General features: G+C 55.8%; 1 protein-coding gene across 1 annotated transcript; it reads right to left on the bottom strand.

Annotated features, from left to right (window-relative positions):
* Window positions 1–1,569: 1,569 nt before the first annotated feature.
* Window positions 1,570–12,188, bottom strand: LSS (lanosterol synthase). The gene is made up of 22 exons (XM_061348133.1): window positions 12,060–12,188; window positions 11,809–11,986; window positions 11,589–11,727; window positions 11,400–11,508; window positions 10,376–10,497; window positions 10,053–10,149; window positions 9,168–9,303; window positions 8,953–9,061; window positions 8,491–8,609; window positions 7,678–7,775; window positions 7,514–7,541; window positions 6,881–6,937; window positions 6,532–6,603; window positions 5,991–6,041; window positions 5,696–5,842; window positions 5,253–5,349; window positions 5,012–5,117; window positions 4,430–4,495; window positions 4,017–4,097; window positions 3,400–3,570; window positions 2,900–2,978; window positions 1,570–2,694 (listed from the first exon to the last, which is right to left on the bottom strand). Exons 1-22 carry the CDS (start codon window positions 12,074–12,076, stop codon window positions 2,509–2,511), a joined length of 2,265 nt encoding a protein of 754 aa, XP_061204117.1. The 5' UTR covers window positions 12,077–12,188; the 3' UTR covers window positions 1,570–2,508.
* Window positions 12,189–14,735: the final 2,547 nt, after the last annotated feature.

The raw sequence follows: 14,735 nt of genomic DNA, 5'->3' as shown, positions 1-14,735 counted from the left end.
ACCTCCCTTTCACACTCCCTGATGATCCTCAGTATCTCAACCTCCTCCTTGAGTTCAGCCACCAAGATCCTGTGGTGCCTGTGGTGAGAGTCCCCAAGGGGCCAGCAGACATGCTCAGCATGCAATGACATTGCCAGGTTCCCCTACAGTAGTTTAAACCCAAGATCAAAGCAGCAACCAAACCCTCCTCGTGCTTGTAATGGAGGCTATGGAGACACATGGGATGCTTGGTAGAGTCACACACACAGCATAAAAAAGTCCAGGGTTTGGAAAAGGCAAATGGGGCTGTCAAAACAGCCTGAGATGAGTTTGCTTAAATAACTCTTACTAACAGCCTTGCTCAGCAAGTGTGGGCAGGCAAAGGATGGGAACACAGCAGAGCTGCTTCTCAGAGGCTGAAGGAATGGGTTGAACAGAAGGGTTTGCCCTTCAATGCGTGTGATTCCATGGTTCCTCTATGAAGTTAGACCCAGGCAAATACAGGATGTTGCCTCTAGGGTGCAGTCACAGAATGGAATAGAATCAACCGGGTTGGAAAAGCCCTTTAAGCTCATCCAGTCCAACCACTCCCCAGCACTGCCCAGGCCACCACTAACCCATGGCACTGAGGCCTCGCCTCCACAGTGTGTGAACACTTGCAGGGACGGTGACTCCATGAATAAGCCCAACCAGTAACTCAGAACTACGCAGCCGCTCACTCACTCCCCGGCTTCTTCACCCCTGCCCCACTCCCAGAGGGATGGGGAGGAGAATCAAAGGAACGTAGCTCCCACGGGTTGAGATAAGAGCAGTCGAGTAACTAAGGTATAACACAAACCACTGCTGCTACCACCAATAATAGTAATGATAAAGAAAATAATAAGGGAAGAGAATACAACCGCTCACCACCCTCCAACGGATACCCAGCATGACCCGAGCAGTGATCTAGCCCTTCCGGGTAACTGTCCCCAGTTTGTATAGTGGGCATGACGTGCTGTGGTATGGAATACCTCTTTGGTTAGTTAGGGTCAGGTGTCCTGCCTCTGCTTCCTCCTGGCTTCCCCTCCTACCTGTCAGAGCATGAGGCTCACAAAGTCCTTGGTCAGAGTGAACATTACTGAGCAATAAATAAAAACATCGGTGTTGCCAGCGCTGTTCCCAGGCTGAAAGTCAAAACCACAGCACTGCACCAGCCACTGAGAAGGAGAAAAATGACTGCTACTGCTGAACCCAGGACATCCCATGCAGCAGCAGAGGTGCGCTGGCTGGAGAACACCCTTGCAAAGCTGGACTGGGGCTGCTGGTGGGCAGCAAGTCCAGGAGCACAGCACATGGGTCTTACTGTATAAGCTGCAGGTGGCGGGAATCGATCATTCCCTTTTAGCCTGGTGCTTCCTTGGTTATATTTTTCAGGGCCAAGGGCACTGGAAGAGGGCAAAGCAGGCACAGGCTCCAAGCGTGGTTTGGGTGTTGGTGGAGATGGTGCCCATACCACTGGGGAGAGGTGATTCAAGCCAGGTTACACTGTACATGCTCCCCTCTCCTTGAGACACGCTGACTGGGGCAGACAATGAGGAGCCCAACACACAGTTAAGTTCCCTTTGCAACACCTTTAGCAATTTATTAACCTGTCAGTCAACATGACTTCCAGCTCCTGACAACAAAGTGTGAATGCCCAACTGTACCATAACCTGAACAGAGGCACCAGCTGCACTGGGGCTGGCTGGAGGCTTTGTCCTGACACTCATCACCTCAGTGCTTTCTGCTTCAGATTCCCTCTTTTCAAAGCAGGAATGATGGTGGTGACTGCACCAGTGAGGCGCTGGGAAGCCAGGTTCCGGCAGTGAGAAAACTGAGGCAAGCGCTCCTCTTTTCCACCTGTCTGGGGGAGGATAGGATAGGTGCCCTTCCCCTCCCAGCACAGGATCCAGAGCAGAAAGCACTTCAAAGGCAGTTGCTGGCACTCACACCACAGAGGCCAGCTCAGCAGGGATTGTGCAGTGCACCCCACCACAATGCTGGGCACAGGGGAGGCCCCCAGTCCTCTTGCTGTAGAAAGCCAACCTGGGCAGCATGAGGGGAAGATAAAGGCACCCTTGTTCTACCCAACATAGAATCATAGAATGGTTTTGGTTGGAAACGAGCTTAAGATCATCCAGTTCCAACACCCTCCTCTGGGCAAAGGGGATGCTATGGGCATCTCTCTCACGAGCTTGAGAGAGTCTGTCTAGGTACATAATAGAAAACAGCTTGGCACCGTTCTCTTCTCAGATCACCAAACTGGTCTGGAAAAGGCACTTCACTCCCTGTCCCGTGAGTGAGGATGTACCTGGGAAAACCCTTTAGAAGTGTATTTTTGAAGGAAGTTCAACAGAAGGAGGCTCAGCAGCAGGCCTCCATGGCAGAGCAGCAGCCCACATGGTGAAGATAAGCACCAAGATACCCTATGCAGCAAACACCCCTGTGGCCCCATGCAGCAGCTGGTATCTGGGACAAGTCAGAGGCCATGGCATGTGCGATGGTCCGGTCTCAGGCAGACAAAGCCTCTGGCACAGTCTCTCCTGTCCCATCCAAGTATCCGGAGCACAGCTTCCCAGCAAGAGGGCTGTTGGGATGCAGCCGGCAGAAACGGCCCAGTGTCCAGATGGGGAAGACATTGCAGTATGCAGTGTAACTGATGGCACACGACTTGTTGAATACACCAGCAATATTCTCCTAAGAGAGAGACAGAGATCAAGGGGGTCACAGGGGACCACAGCGTGTCCAAGATGTGGCATTGAGCACACTGCCTTCCTGAAGTCCCCCACTAAAAGCCACACAGGGCCTCCCTTCCAGGTAAGGGAAAGTACACCATTTGCAATGGCTGCACAATGCCCAGGACATCTGGGAACCCCCTGGAAAGACCAGAGGGAAGATGTACCTGAGGCCAGTCCCCGCTGGGCAGCTGCTTGTCAATCAGGAGTTTGATGCCCCTTTCCAGCACGTCAATGTCAGGGTACCTGCAAAGCATGAGGGAGATGTGAACACTCTTACCAAAGCATCTGCAAACCCATCTATTTGGAGAACTTAGCTATTCATGTACCTAGGGAACTCAACCACCTCCAGGCTGCCCTGAGCTTGTCCCAAGCATGCTGAGTTCTTTGGGTCAGCCCCTCACAACCATAACACACCAGGTGTCATGAGTACAGCAACATTCGCCCAGGCTGGAAGCCTGTGACTGAGATTTAGACCTTTGCTTTGCACTGTCTCTCCCATGCCCAGCATTATGAGCCCCAGCGTCAGTGGAGCACTGTGCAGACCAGTCCCTTGATGTGACCACAAGATCACAAACACGGTTGCGGGCATTGCTCACACCAGCCAGGCAGCTGCACCTTGCTGAGCCTGCATTTCCCACTGATCACCCATGAGGGTTGCTCCTACCTGACAGCCATGAGCCCCAGCAGGGCCCAACACGTGTTGTGGATCTGCGACTCGGCACTCTGCACATAGGTGCGCTGCTCACACGACTCGAAGTCCTCTCCCCACCCGCCATCTGCCATCTGCTTGGAGAGGAGGAACTGGCAGGCCTGGGCCACCTCTCGGCATGCAGCCCTGTGAGGATGGGGCAGAGAATCAGAGCTGGGGACACACTGTTTGCACACCTATGTCCCAGCTGCAAACAGGAGCTGTGCTCTGCCCATGGCTGGGGCTGCCCCAAGAGTTAGGCCCAGTGAGCGCCCTGGTAATAGCACAGAATCACAGAATCAACCCGGCTGGAAAAGCCCTTTAAGCTCATCCAGTCCAACCCTTACCCCAGCACTGCCAAGGCCACCACTGACCCATGGCACTGAGGCCTCGTCTCCACAGTGTGTGAACACTTGCAGGGACGGTGACTCCAGCCCTGCCCTGGGCAGCCTGTTCCAATGCCTGATATCGGAGGCACAGGATTTGGGAGGAGCAGGAAAGCCTATGCACAGCCAGGGCATCCACCCAGCCTTGCCATGGTGTCCTGCCCCAGCCCTAGAGGTAGGTAGAGGCAGAGGAACGAGACTTCTCACCCATCATGGTACGTGTGCTGCATACTGGCAAATGCCTCCAGCCCAAACCAGGTGCCGTAGGTGAAACAAACCCCCCAGCTCCTAGAAGGAAAGGGAGAGAAGCACTTTCAGGGGTGCAGGGCTTCAGGTTGAGGTGTTCACAGCACACAGACGCAGCCAGGCATAGAGCTGCCTGTGCCTTCTCCTGTGACACAGCCATGCCCAGTCCCACCACCCCCTGCTCCCAGCTCACTCATCGGCCTTCATCACTCTGGGACCAGAGAAGCTGGAGCCACCTCAGGGGTTGTCTGCATCTTGTGCAGTGCACAAGGAACCTACTCAGCCCCATTTGCCCTTCCCACAGATCCCACCAGCCAGGAATGCTTGTCCTCTTGGTCCTTCTCACACTGGGGCAGCCATGGAGCACTGCTTACCCTTCCCATGACCCATCAGCTCGCTGCTTCTTGCGACAGAAGTCCAGGCCCTTCCGCAGAGTCTCTCTGGTCAGGAAAAAGGCACCCATTTCAGAAGCAGTTGCTTCATCAAGAGCATCCATGAGTTCCTCTAAGGCTTTGATAGGTCCCATTGTTATAAGGCTCAAGAGGCAAGAGCACGCAGACAGGCAGTTACACTGTTCAGGATCTAAGAGTCAAATCAAGCACCAGCTGGGTGCTCCATGCCAGCAAGCAAGCAGAGGACACAGCCCACAGCTGGCTGCAAGGTCAAGGCAAATGCTAAGTCAAGAGGGAGGCAGATCTCTACCAATTTCCCCCAGCCTGATGCCAAACAGGCTTAAGAGGCTGCTTGTGGGTGGCTCTGGCTTGGAGAAGTCACCAGCATCCCAGCTGTGCAGATACCAGTGGCCACCCCAGGGGCTGCTCCATGCCAGTGCAGAGATCCAGGCAAGACTCCTGACAGGGCTCAGCAGGGGCTGTGCCAACAGAGGCCATAGCAGGCAGCATGGGACACTGCAGCCTGTCTTCTCCCCTACCCAGCTCTTGTCTTCAGTGCCTCACCTGATCTCTGGAGCTCTGTGCTCAGGGAACTCATCATGGAAGTGTTTCAGTGCCTGCATGACAGCGGATGTACACTCCACATAGGTGTAGTCAATCATGATGTCACCTGAAGGTGAAGGGCATCAGTTACCTCACACTATCCCACAGAGGGTCGTGGAGCAAAGCCAGGCACACAGCAAGGCCAAGCCACTGTGTCCATTCGCAGTGCACAGGATGACCATCCCCATGCAGCTCCCCTTACCAAACACCTCTGAGGGGTTCAGCAGCTCCAGTAAGTGGCCTCCTCGCTTGGTTTCATACGTGGCAAAGCCTCCATCCGAGTTCCTCATGCTCAGCAACTGCCCAGACAAGAAGAGAGAAGAGTTGGGACTGGCTCACAGGCAGTGCCACCACCCCAGTCTGCCCCAAACCAGGTGTGAGGACACAGACCCACAAGTCCATGGGGTGGGCAGACAACTCAGGTCCCAAACTACACTGACATCTGACACTGACAGTCTGGACCATCACATTACATTATGTTGCATATGTAGCTCTGCATCACAGTAAATAATGGTGTTTCCACACGAGGCCACAGGCCTTGTACAGGCTAAGTAATATCAGATCTAACAACTCTTCAGGCCTTGATTTTAGCTTGGTTTAGCTGCTGCCCACATTCACCTTGGCCCTAATTTTTGCAGCACTTACCACATTCACAGCATCAAAGAGGCGCTCGGGGGGGATAGGCTTGGCTATGAAGGGGCACTTCTGCAGAAGCATTACTGACTTCAGCCCCTCTGCTGTGCAGTCTGCCACAATCCAGCCGCAATCTCGTGTGCTGAAGGGGAAGCCACCCTGGAAAGGGGACAGGAGGGCTGCAGCACCTTCCTCTGACATGTTCTGTTCTTGTAAGGGAGGAGGTGCTGCCCCTCATTCCCATCGCCTGTGCCCAAATCCCTGCCCTGTTTGTGTGTCCTTCAGAGGCCAGTTGCAGACATCATACCTTGTTCATATGGCGATAGTATTTCTGGTAATCGGGTGGGTTCTCTGGGATCTGCAGAAAACAAGGAACAAGTGAGAGAAGCATTGCTGAAGTTCCCTTTTTGGGTGCTTTCCTGTCAAGGACCCATCTGCTTTCAGTGCTCCCACTGGTGGCACTACCAGCAAGACCTTTGACTGCATCCTCACCAAGCTGCTGGTGATGTTGACCCCCAGCATGAGCTACTGGCCTGGCAGCAGGAGCTGAGGCTTACTCAGTCTAGGGTTCCTAGAAGGGTGCCTCAAATGTGTGAGCACCAGACAGGATGAAGGACAAATAAGCCCATACTCTCAGTTTTCCAGCCTGTCTTAGCCCAGGCAGCCAACCCAAACATCCCTGGGCCTGGCCAAGGTCCTCTCCCAGCAACAGGGAGTGAAAGCAGGAGGCTGTCCTAGGACTTGGCTAGTCCATCCCTTCAGAAGAGCTCTTCAGAAGGCAACAGACACGTCCAGCAGGACTCTGAGCCAAGTCTGCAGTGTGTGAGACACCAACTGGTTCTGCTCACCTGGGTGAACCGGAGGAATTCATGGGCATTTTGGAGGCAGGATGTGAATTCAGACATCTTCTGGCCTTCTGCCTGGAAACAGAGGTTCACAGTCAGCACTCAGCAAGGAGCTCTGGCCGCCAGATGTGTCCCTCAAGACAAATACGTGCTGGGACCTTGCTGATCTGCTGGTCTAGGGGCCGTTAATTAATGCCTTTCATGTAGCCCTTTCTGTAGATTTGCTTTCATCCCTTATTTACTGTTCCCATTAAAACCCCTACAAGGAGAACTGAGCCAACAACTGTTGCTGGCATCACTAAGGTGTTTGCATGACCACAGCAATCACATCATACCCTCCAAAAAGCATTACCTCCAAGAAGGCTTGGATGGCAAAGGCAGTGTCCCAGAGCTGGGATCCATTTGTGCCCTGGAAGAGAGAAAGCAGATGGTGAGGAGCAGGTCCTGACAACAGCCTGACCGAGGTGTGGGGTCTATGGGACAGCACATCCCTCCTGGATTACCCCCTTGCTCCCTCAACCCTATGCCTCAGTTTTGTGTCACCCAACATCATGGCTGATGTGCTGGCATAGAGGGGACAGATGCAGCAGCTCAGGAACAGCAATACAATAGGAAATGAGACAGCAGCTGAGACAGGAGAGGTGGTACAGGGACACAACAGCCACGAGAGAAGCACAGCTGAGTCCTCATGCAGTATTAGGAGCCTGTCTTTCTCCTCCCTTCTCCCAGGACCCGTGGGGATGAAGGGGATGGAGGCCTAGAGCTGTCCCCTCAGCTCACAGGCACAGAGAGGCAAACTAGCAGGACACTGTTCACTTCTAGCCCAGCCAGGGGAGGTGGCAGTGAGGCACACAAAGCCACCAGGCACCAAGGGCAAATGGCAGGAGCTCAGGCAGAGGGTGAATAAGCTATCCCATTATTCCATGGGCTCTCCCAGCATGACAGGGTCCCTCTGAGTCACAGCCGAACTCCTACAGCACTTCACCTGCATCTTCATGCCATCGAGGCCCAGCCTGTAGGAGGAGAGAGCATAGTGCTGGAGCACATGCACCGCAAGAGCTCCAGGAAGCAGGCTGGGAGCCGCAGTGTGCCTGCTCTGCAGGGACCACAGCCCAAAGCTACGGCAGGTAAGGCACACTCAGCCCTTACCAGAGATAGTCAGGGATCCTGGAAACATGCTCTTGGAAAGCGGGGGAGTTCTTCCCATCCACGAACCAGCGAACCAGCATGTTGATTGTCTTCGAAATCTGTTGAGAGCAGCACTGTCACTGCTCTGGATACAGCTTCTTTCAGCAACACAGACTTAAATCCCTCCCACCCAGCACAAAGCCATCTAGAGGTGTCCCCAGGCTTGATCCCAACCGCTCCATCTGTGGCTGAGTTAGTGAGGTAGGTGCCACAAGATTTCTCCAGAGCTTCTCCTCATATTTTTTCCCTGGACTACAAGGAGAGGCACCCCTCACCAGCACCACAGCTATCCCATGTCCTGTTAGTGTTAAGCTCTTGAGCAACAGGAGCAGCAGGAGCTGTGCCTGGGCAAGATCATAGAATCCCAGACTGGTTTGGAAAGGACCTTAAAGCTCATCCATTTCCAACCCCTGCCACAGGCAGGGACACCTTCCACTAGAGCAGGGTGCTCCAAGCCCCTGTGTCCAACCTGGCCTTGAACACTGCTAGGGATGGGGCAGCCACAGCTTCTCTGGGCACCCTGTGCCAGCGCCTCAGCACCCTCACAGGGAAGAGCTTCTGCCTTACCTCCAACCTTAACGCTCCCTGTTTCAGTTTGAACCCATCACCCCTTGTCCTATTGCTCCAGTCTCTGAAGAAGAACCCCTCTCCAGCATTCAGAGAGGGATCTGGTAATTATGGTTACATGCCACAATTGCAAAGGGCTGGGGTGGGTCACAAACTGGTCCTTAAAGAGCAAAAGGCAAGATCATTACATTAAAGCAAGTGTCCTACCGGCCCAATGCTGATGCACTTGGTGAATCTGTCATCAGCCTTGATGTGGTCGTACAGCTCTGTGACAGCTCGCTGCCGCAGATGAGTGCTGTGGTGGGCTTCGTACACATTCATGATGGCTACAGGAGATGAAAGAGATATGCAATGAAAGACTCAGCCCATGCGGCCAGGCCCACGTTCTGTGGCAGGCTGCACTGCTGTTCTCATGGTGACCAGGGAAGGAAAGCATGGGAACTGCTCAGCCCCACAGTGACCCAAGGACCTGGGCACAGGGCCCTGCTGCTCTCGGGGAGGGAGAAGCCCATGGATCACATAACCCATGTCTCTATCCCAGTTCCAGAGATAGCTCGCAGTTGACCCTAAAGAGCCCTCATGGTGCAAAGCAGCTCCAGTTCCACCACCACCAGCTCACTTGGTGCCATGGTTTAAACCCAGCCGTAACTCAGCCACCACCCCACTCACCATAGGCGGCCCCCAGCAGCCAGCTGTGCGGGGTGTACACATCACAGGCAGCCACGTTGTTCCTCTGGGCTGGCCAGTCTATACTGGCATAGTCCTGCACGTACAGCTCCTGCACGAGACAACAAAGGGCATCAGCCTGGGAGCAAGCATCCAGAGGCAGCTGACTGCTGGAATTTGACTCCCCTGCCTGGACACAGAAACGGGGAGCTCCTGACCTGCCGCAAGCTTCGTATGAGCTCATCCTCTTCTGCTGACAGACGTTTGGCATAACAGTAGCTCATGGGCAGGTAAACCTGGCGGCAGTGGCACCAGAGCCGGGACGGGTGGGCTGGGAACCACGTAGGAAGCAGCCTGTTTGCAACAGAGGTGCTACTGTGAGGAACAAGGAGGGCCAAGGGCAGCATGGAGAAACAGTGTGCTGAGAGGGGGATGCCTGGAGCAGGGCAAGCCCTTCCCTGTCCCCTGTTCCAGCTGGTACAGCTGCTGGAGAAACGAAGGGAATATCCACACTGCCTGGCACTGCTCTGATCCTCCCCAGCAGGGATGCTCCCTCCCTCTAAGGCCAGCAGGCATTGCTCCTGGCCCAGTATGTAAAGGGAAGGGAGGGTCCCAAGCTCAGAGAGTCAGTTCAGGGCTCTCTTCTCTTCCCCACATGACTCTGAAGGCAGACAGAGCACCAACAGCCCCTGGTACTGTGCAGCCTCTGCTTTCACATGGGAAAACGTTATATACTTGCCCTCTCTGACACACAGAGGCCCTCTGAGTAATCAGGAAGGGTGCGAGTGATGGTTAGAGCTGGCAGCCTTAGATGTGGCTGTCCTGTCCTGCTAGGACCCAGTTCTGGCTGGCCACAAGAGCAGAAGCCACTGGTGGCAGGCAGGGAGCACACAGATATAATGGGCCCACATAGGAAAAGCTCTGGCATTTCCCTCAGGGCACTGTTCAGTCCTGTCCACCCACTGGCTGGCCTTGTTGCTATGGTCTTCCAGGCCATATCTGGAGTTATCCCAGCAAACTCCATTTCCATGGGATAGCTGTGGGTCGAGGCTGGAGGCAGGACTGACAACACCCCCTACCTCCACACTGAAGGGGGCACATACCACATCTCTGGGAGAAGCGTGTTCATTCCCTCCCAGCTGTAAACGTTCAGGACAGCCAGCCAAAACTTCCCCCAGGAAGGGATTCCCACAGCACCCCCTGCAGAGAGAGGTACCAGCTTTCAGAGTTAATGCAACCATGCCAGCTCCCTGCTTGCTTCCCCATCACAGGCTCCAGTTCTCCCCAGGGTAACTGAAAACACAGATGCCATCAAGGGCAAGCAAGAGCAGCAGTTCCCCCATTACCTGGAAGCCCCCATGTCCCCTATAGCCCTCAGGTCCACACAGACCCCTCTCCCCAGCAGTGCTGGCACACAGCAGCTGACCTTTGCTGTGCAGGTTGACACGGGCCCGCACAATGTCAGGGTCATCTGGTCCAACCCCCAGGATCCTCAGGGCTACGTAGTTGAGTGCTGTGCCAAACACTGTCGATTTGTCTTCCACATGCCTGATGCACACACACACACAGACAGCACAGCCATTAGACAGCTATTGGTATTAGCCAGGAACAGCCCACTGCACAGGGCTGCCTTTGTCAGGGTGAAGTGGAATGCCAGCAGTGACTGTGGAAAAGGGGACACCCAACTAACCCAGGGAGAAACACTGCTCTGCACTACCCTGTTACACACAAGAGTGGTTTGTGCTGGAAGGGACCTTAAAGCTCATCCATTCCCAACCCCTGCCACAGGCAGGGACACCTTCCACTAGAGCAGGGTGCTCCAAGCCCCTGTGTCCAACCTGGCCTTGAACACTGCCAGGGATGGGGCAGCCACAGCTTCTCTGGGCACCCTGTGCCAGCGCCTCAGCACCCTCACAGGGAAGAGCTTCTGCCTAAGAGCTCATCTCAGTCTCCCCTGTTCTGGCAGGTTAGAGCCATTCCCCTTGTCCTGTCCCTACAGCCCCTTGTCCAAAGCCCCTCTCCAGGTTTCCTGCAGCCCCTTGAGGCACTAGAGCTGCTCTGAGGTCTCCCCTTAAGGAGCCTTCTCTTGTCCAGGCTGACCCAGCCCAGCTCTCTCAGCCTGGCTCCAGAGCAGAGCTGCTCCAGCCCTTGTAGCATCTCCGTGACCTCCTCTGGGCTCGCTCCCACAGCTCCCACTTGTGTTGGGGGCCCCAGGCGCTGTGAGATGCAGGATGCTTTGGGATACAGTGCCACAGAGGAGATGCAGCCAGGCTTGCTGCTCCTGCCACCTCTGTGACAAAAGGTACCTGGAGTGCTACACAAGCAAGTCCAACCCCCAGAGGTATCACTGTTGCAGAGTCCTGTGCCCCCAGCCTGGGCGGATTTGACAGCGGCTCGAAGTGCTGGACCCCAGTGTTGCCACCACCTGAAGTATCATCTCTGCTACTCACAAGCCCCAGCCTCCGTCCGGGAGCTGCACGGAGCGCAGGTACCGCACCATCTCCTTCCGGACGCCCTCCGGCAGCTGGATCTTGGCAGTGTGACACGTTATGAGCAGACCTAGAAGATCAGGCGGGCTCTGGCATCAGCCCGAATGCGTTCGCTCGCTCCCCTCAGCGGAGGAGCCCTCCGCGGCTCACCTGGCAGCAGGAAGAGGGGACCGCCGTAGTCCCCGGCCCAGTGCCCGTCCTCAGCCTGCAGAGCGGCGTAGAACCGCATCCCCTTGCGGGCAGCCTCCCGGGCCGTGCCGGCCGCCGGCGAGGCCGCCGGCGCCTCAATCTGCGTGCGGGGAGACAGCGCCTGAGCCGGGGGTGCCCCTCGGCCGGGGCTCTGCCGCCCGGTCCCGCCCCAGCCCCGCACCGTGTCCAGCCCGAGGCTGTGCTCCTCCAGCAGCGTCTGCGCCCGCCGCTCGCCGCCGTCCCCATCGCCGTCGCCCAGGTAGTGCCAGCGCTGCCGGCCGCCCTCGCACCGCAGCCTCCAGTCGGGCAGCGCCGTGGCCGGGGCCGAGCGCCGCGGGCCGCCCCTCCGCCGCACCGCCCTGCCGAGACAGCACCGTGAGCCGCGACCCCCGCTGCGCCCCACCGCCTGCCCGCCGCCGAGCCGGCACCCACCCGCCGTCCGCCGCCATCGCTTCAGCCTGCCCCTCACCGCCGTGCCGGGGCTAGGACCGGCGCCGGCGCCGGGGCCGCACCGCCCTGGGCCGACATCGCCTCACGGGCCGCAGCCAACGGGGCCGCGGAGCCGCGCCGGCAGCACCGCCCCGGCCGTAAGCACCGCCCCACGCCGCGCCCCTCGGTGTCAGGCGGGTGCGGGACACGGGGGCTGATGCGGAGCTCCTGAGGCCGCCAGCCCCGGCTCGGCTCCGCAGGCATCGAGTGCCCTTGGACCCGGTGGCTGCAGCTGCACACTGCGGACCCGGCTCCAGTACCCACCCCGTGGCTGCGCTCGGCCCTGTGCGCATCCCCCGTCTTGCAGCACCTCCGGGCGTGCAGCTGAGATGCCAGAGGGACGGGATGCAAGCCAGAGGGACTTGGACAGGTGCAAGAAGTGGGCTTATGCGAACCTCATGAGGTTCAACAAGGCCAAGGGCAAGGTCCTGTACCTGGGTTGTGGCAATATCAGTGCAAGCTAGGGGATAGAGGGATTGAGAGTAGCCCTGAGGAGAAGGGCTTGGGGGTACTGTAGATGGATGTGACCCAGTGAGGAGGGGTGCAGCAAGGAGGGGTGACTCCCCTAGAACAGTGTGTTATGCTTTATGGGTGCTGTAACCATGGGGTTACAGGAGAAGAGACACGTGGCACATCCTGGCATCCGCACTGTGACCCCTGCCGTGGGTGCCACCCTCCTGCAGGCAGTGGCATGAGACAGCAGCCCAAGAGCTCCATGAGGAGGTGGCAGTGACCTGGCTTCCCTCCTACTGCAGAAGCGACACCAGCCTAAACCACTAAGGCAGTGGCAAGCTCAGGTGGAAAAGCCTGTGATCAAAGTTAAGTCTTGGATCTAAGGTCTTGGAGGCAGGGACCATCTCCATGCCTGTGCATCCCTGGAGGCCTCAGGGAGCAGGGGGTGGGGGCAGGGATAAAAGAGCTGCTCCCGCATGTGGCACCCATCAGCACCCCAGGACAGGAACGTGCCTGTGAATTAACACTTCTTGTATTCACACGCCACGAGTTCTGCTGGCAGATAGTTTTGCACTCACGTCCTGCATAACCTCAGGGGTTATTTGGAGAGGATACAGCAATGTTAGTTTGGAATGCTAGAATTTGGTATTAATTTTATAAACTAGGCTTAGGTCACACACAGGCTCAGGCCTGGGTTTGACAGAACACCAAAGGGTGCTTGGAGCCCTCCTGGGGGGAGCTGTTATCCTTACGGCATGAGGATAACAACTTTGACTTGTGCCTTACACCACCAGTCCTTGGTAGGGAGGGCTGTGCTGCTTCCCATCACTGTTTAAATGGACAAAGGGAACTCTAGAAGTTCACTGACATGGGTGTTGTATATGGGGCTTAGTAGCCTGCTGATTACTTTTGGTTTAAGGGGAAAAAATGGATCTCCCTGAGATGAGCTTCATGGAAGTCGCTCCAAATCCTTGTGGATGCCAAAATCTCCAGGTAATTTATGTAATGCTTGCCTAAAGGCAGTGAGTGATGGAAGATGAAACACTTGGGTTTATTTCTCTGTCCCTATAAACCTGCCTGCCTTAGAAACACCAGTTTATCCATTAAACTTCTAATACCTGCCAAGCTCCTGTTGCCCAGGCATTACTTTCAGACTAGTCCACAGCTGACAGAGCAAGACTCTGTTGCTGTTGTCTGTGGGCTCTCTTCTTGCTGGAAACATTAGAAACTGAAGGTGTTCCCCTGCGAAAGAGATGCTGCCAGCTCCTAAAAGCCATCACCACAACTCCTCTCCTTTTATTGCAGTCCAGCACACGAGGCTCAGCTCACAACTGAGTTGTTATGATGCTAGAATCAACATTGCAAAGGTACTTCAAAGCCATGGTTTGTGTTAAAAGGGATCTGACCGAAGGGATGTTGCAAAACATGGTCTAAAGCATCTATAAAACAAACCCCCATGCTTTCCTCTGGCCCTGTCAAGGTAACTTGGGAAATGCAGCAAAAGGTGTGAGCCTCCAGCACCTTGCTCCAGCAGCCAGCCTGTGGTGCTAGAGGCACTTGGATTGATGCTGCAATGCCTTCTCTCAGCACAGGTTTGATGGAGAACATATTCCTATCTCTTTTTAATGAACTCCAGAGTAGTCTCCTGCTGTTTCAGCTGAATTCAGGCAGGAACTCACTTTAGCTCAGGTCCATGTTTCAGACAAGGTAAGAGCATCCCTGTGTTTCCAGCTCCAGAGGATTCGTGGCAGTGGTAGCACTACTCAGTGTTTCCTTAAGTGGTTACAAAACCTGCCAAGGTGACAGCACCTGGGGGACCAGCAGCGAGGCTCAGAGCTGCTCCTCTGCAGCCCTAGTGCACGGCTGTGCTGGGAGAACAGAGGGGAAATGGCAACGAGCCAGAGCCCAGGATATAGGAGATGAAGGGGGATGTAAAGGCGCCTTTGTCTGTGGTTCCCAAGGGGAGGCACCATTTTAACCTTCTGAGTCTGTTCAGTGGGGGGCAAAAAAGACCCACTGTTCATCCAATGGAGCATGCCCCATGCCTCCTTAGCCTCTGGTGGAGGCAGAGGCGTCATTTGCTGAGGGCTGGCAGAGGTTGTGCAGGGCTCAGTGGGTCCCTCTGGGGCAGGGCACTAAACTGGGCCTATCATCTCCCTCCAATAC

The sequence above is a fragment of the Neopsephotus bourkii genome, unplaced genomic scaffold (genome assembly GCF_033783945.1).
Source record: "Neopsephotus bourkii isolate Nb327-2 ecotype Australia unplaced genomic scaffold, CSIRO-AGI_Nbou_v1 NB_335, whole genome shotgun sequence".
In the NCBI taxonomy this organism is placed as follows: Eukaryota; Metazoa; Chordata; class Aves; order Psittaciformes; family Psittacidae; genus Neopsephotus; species Neopsephotus bourkii.
Note: the sequence above shows the minus strand (reverse complement) of the source record. Positions and strands in the feature narration are given on the sequence as shown.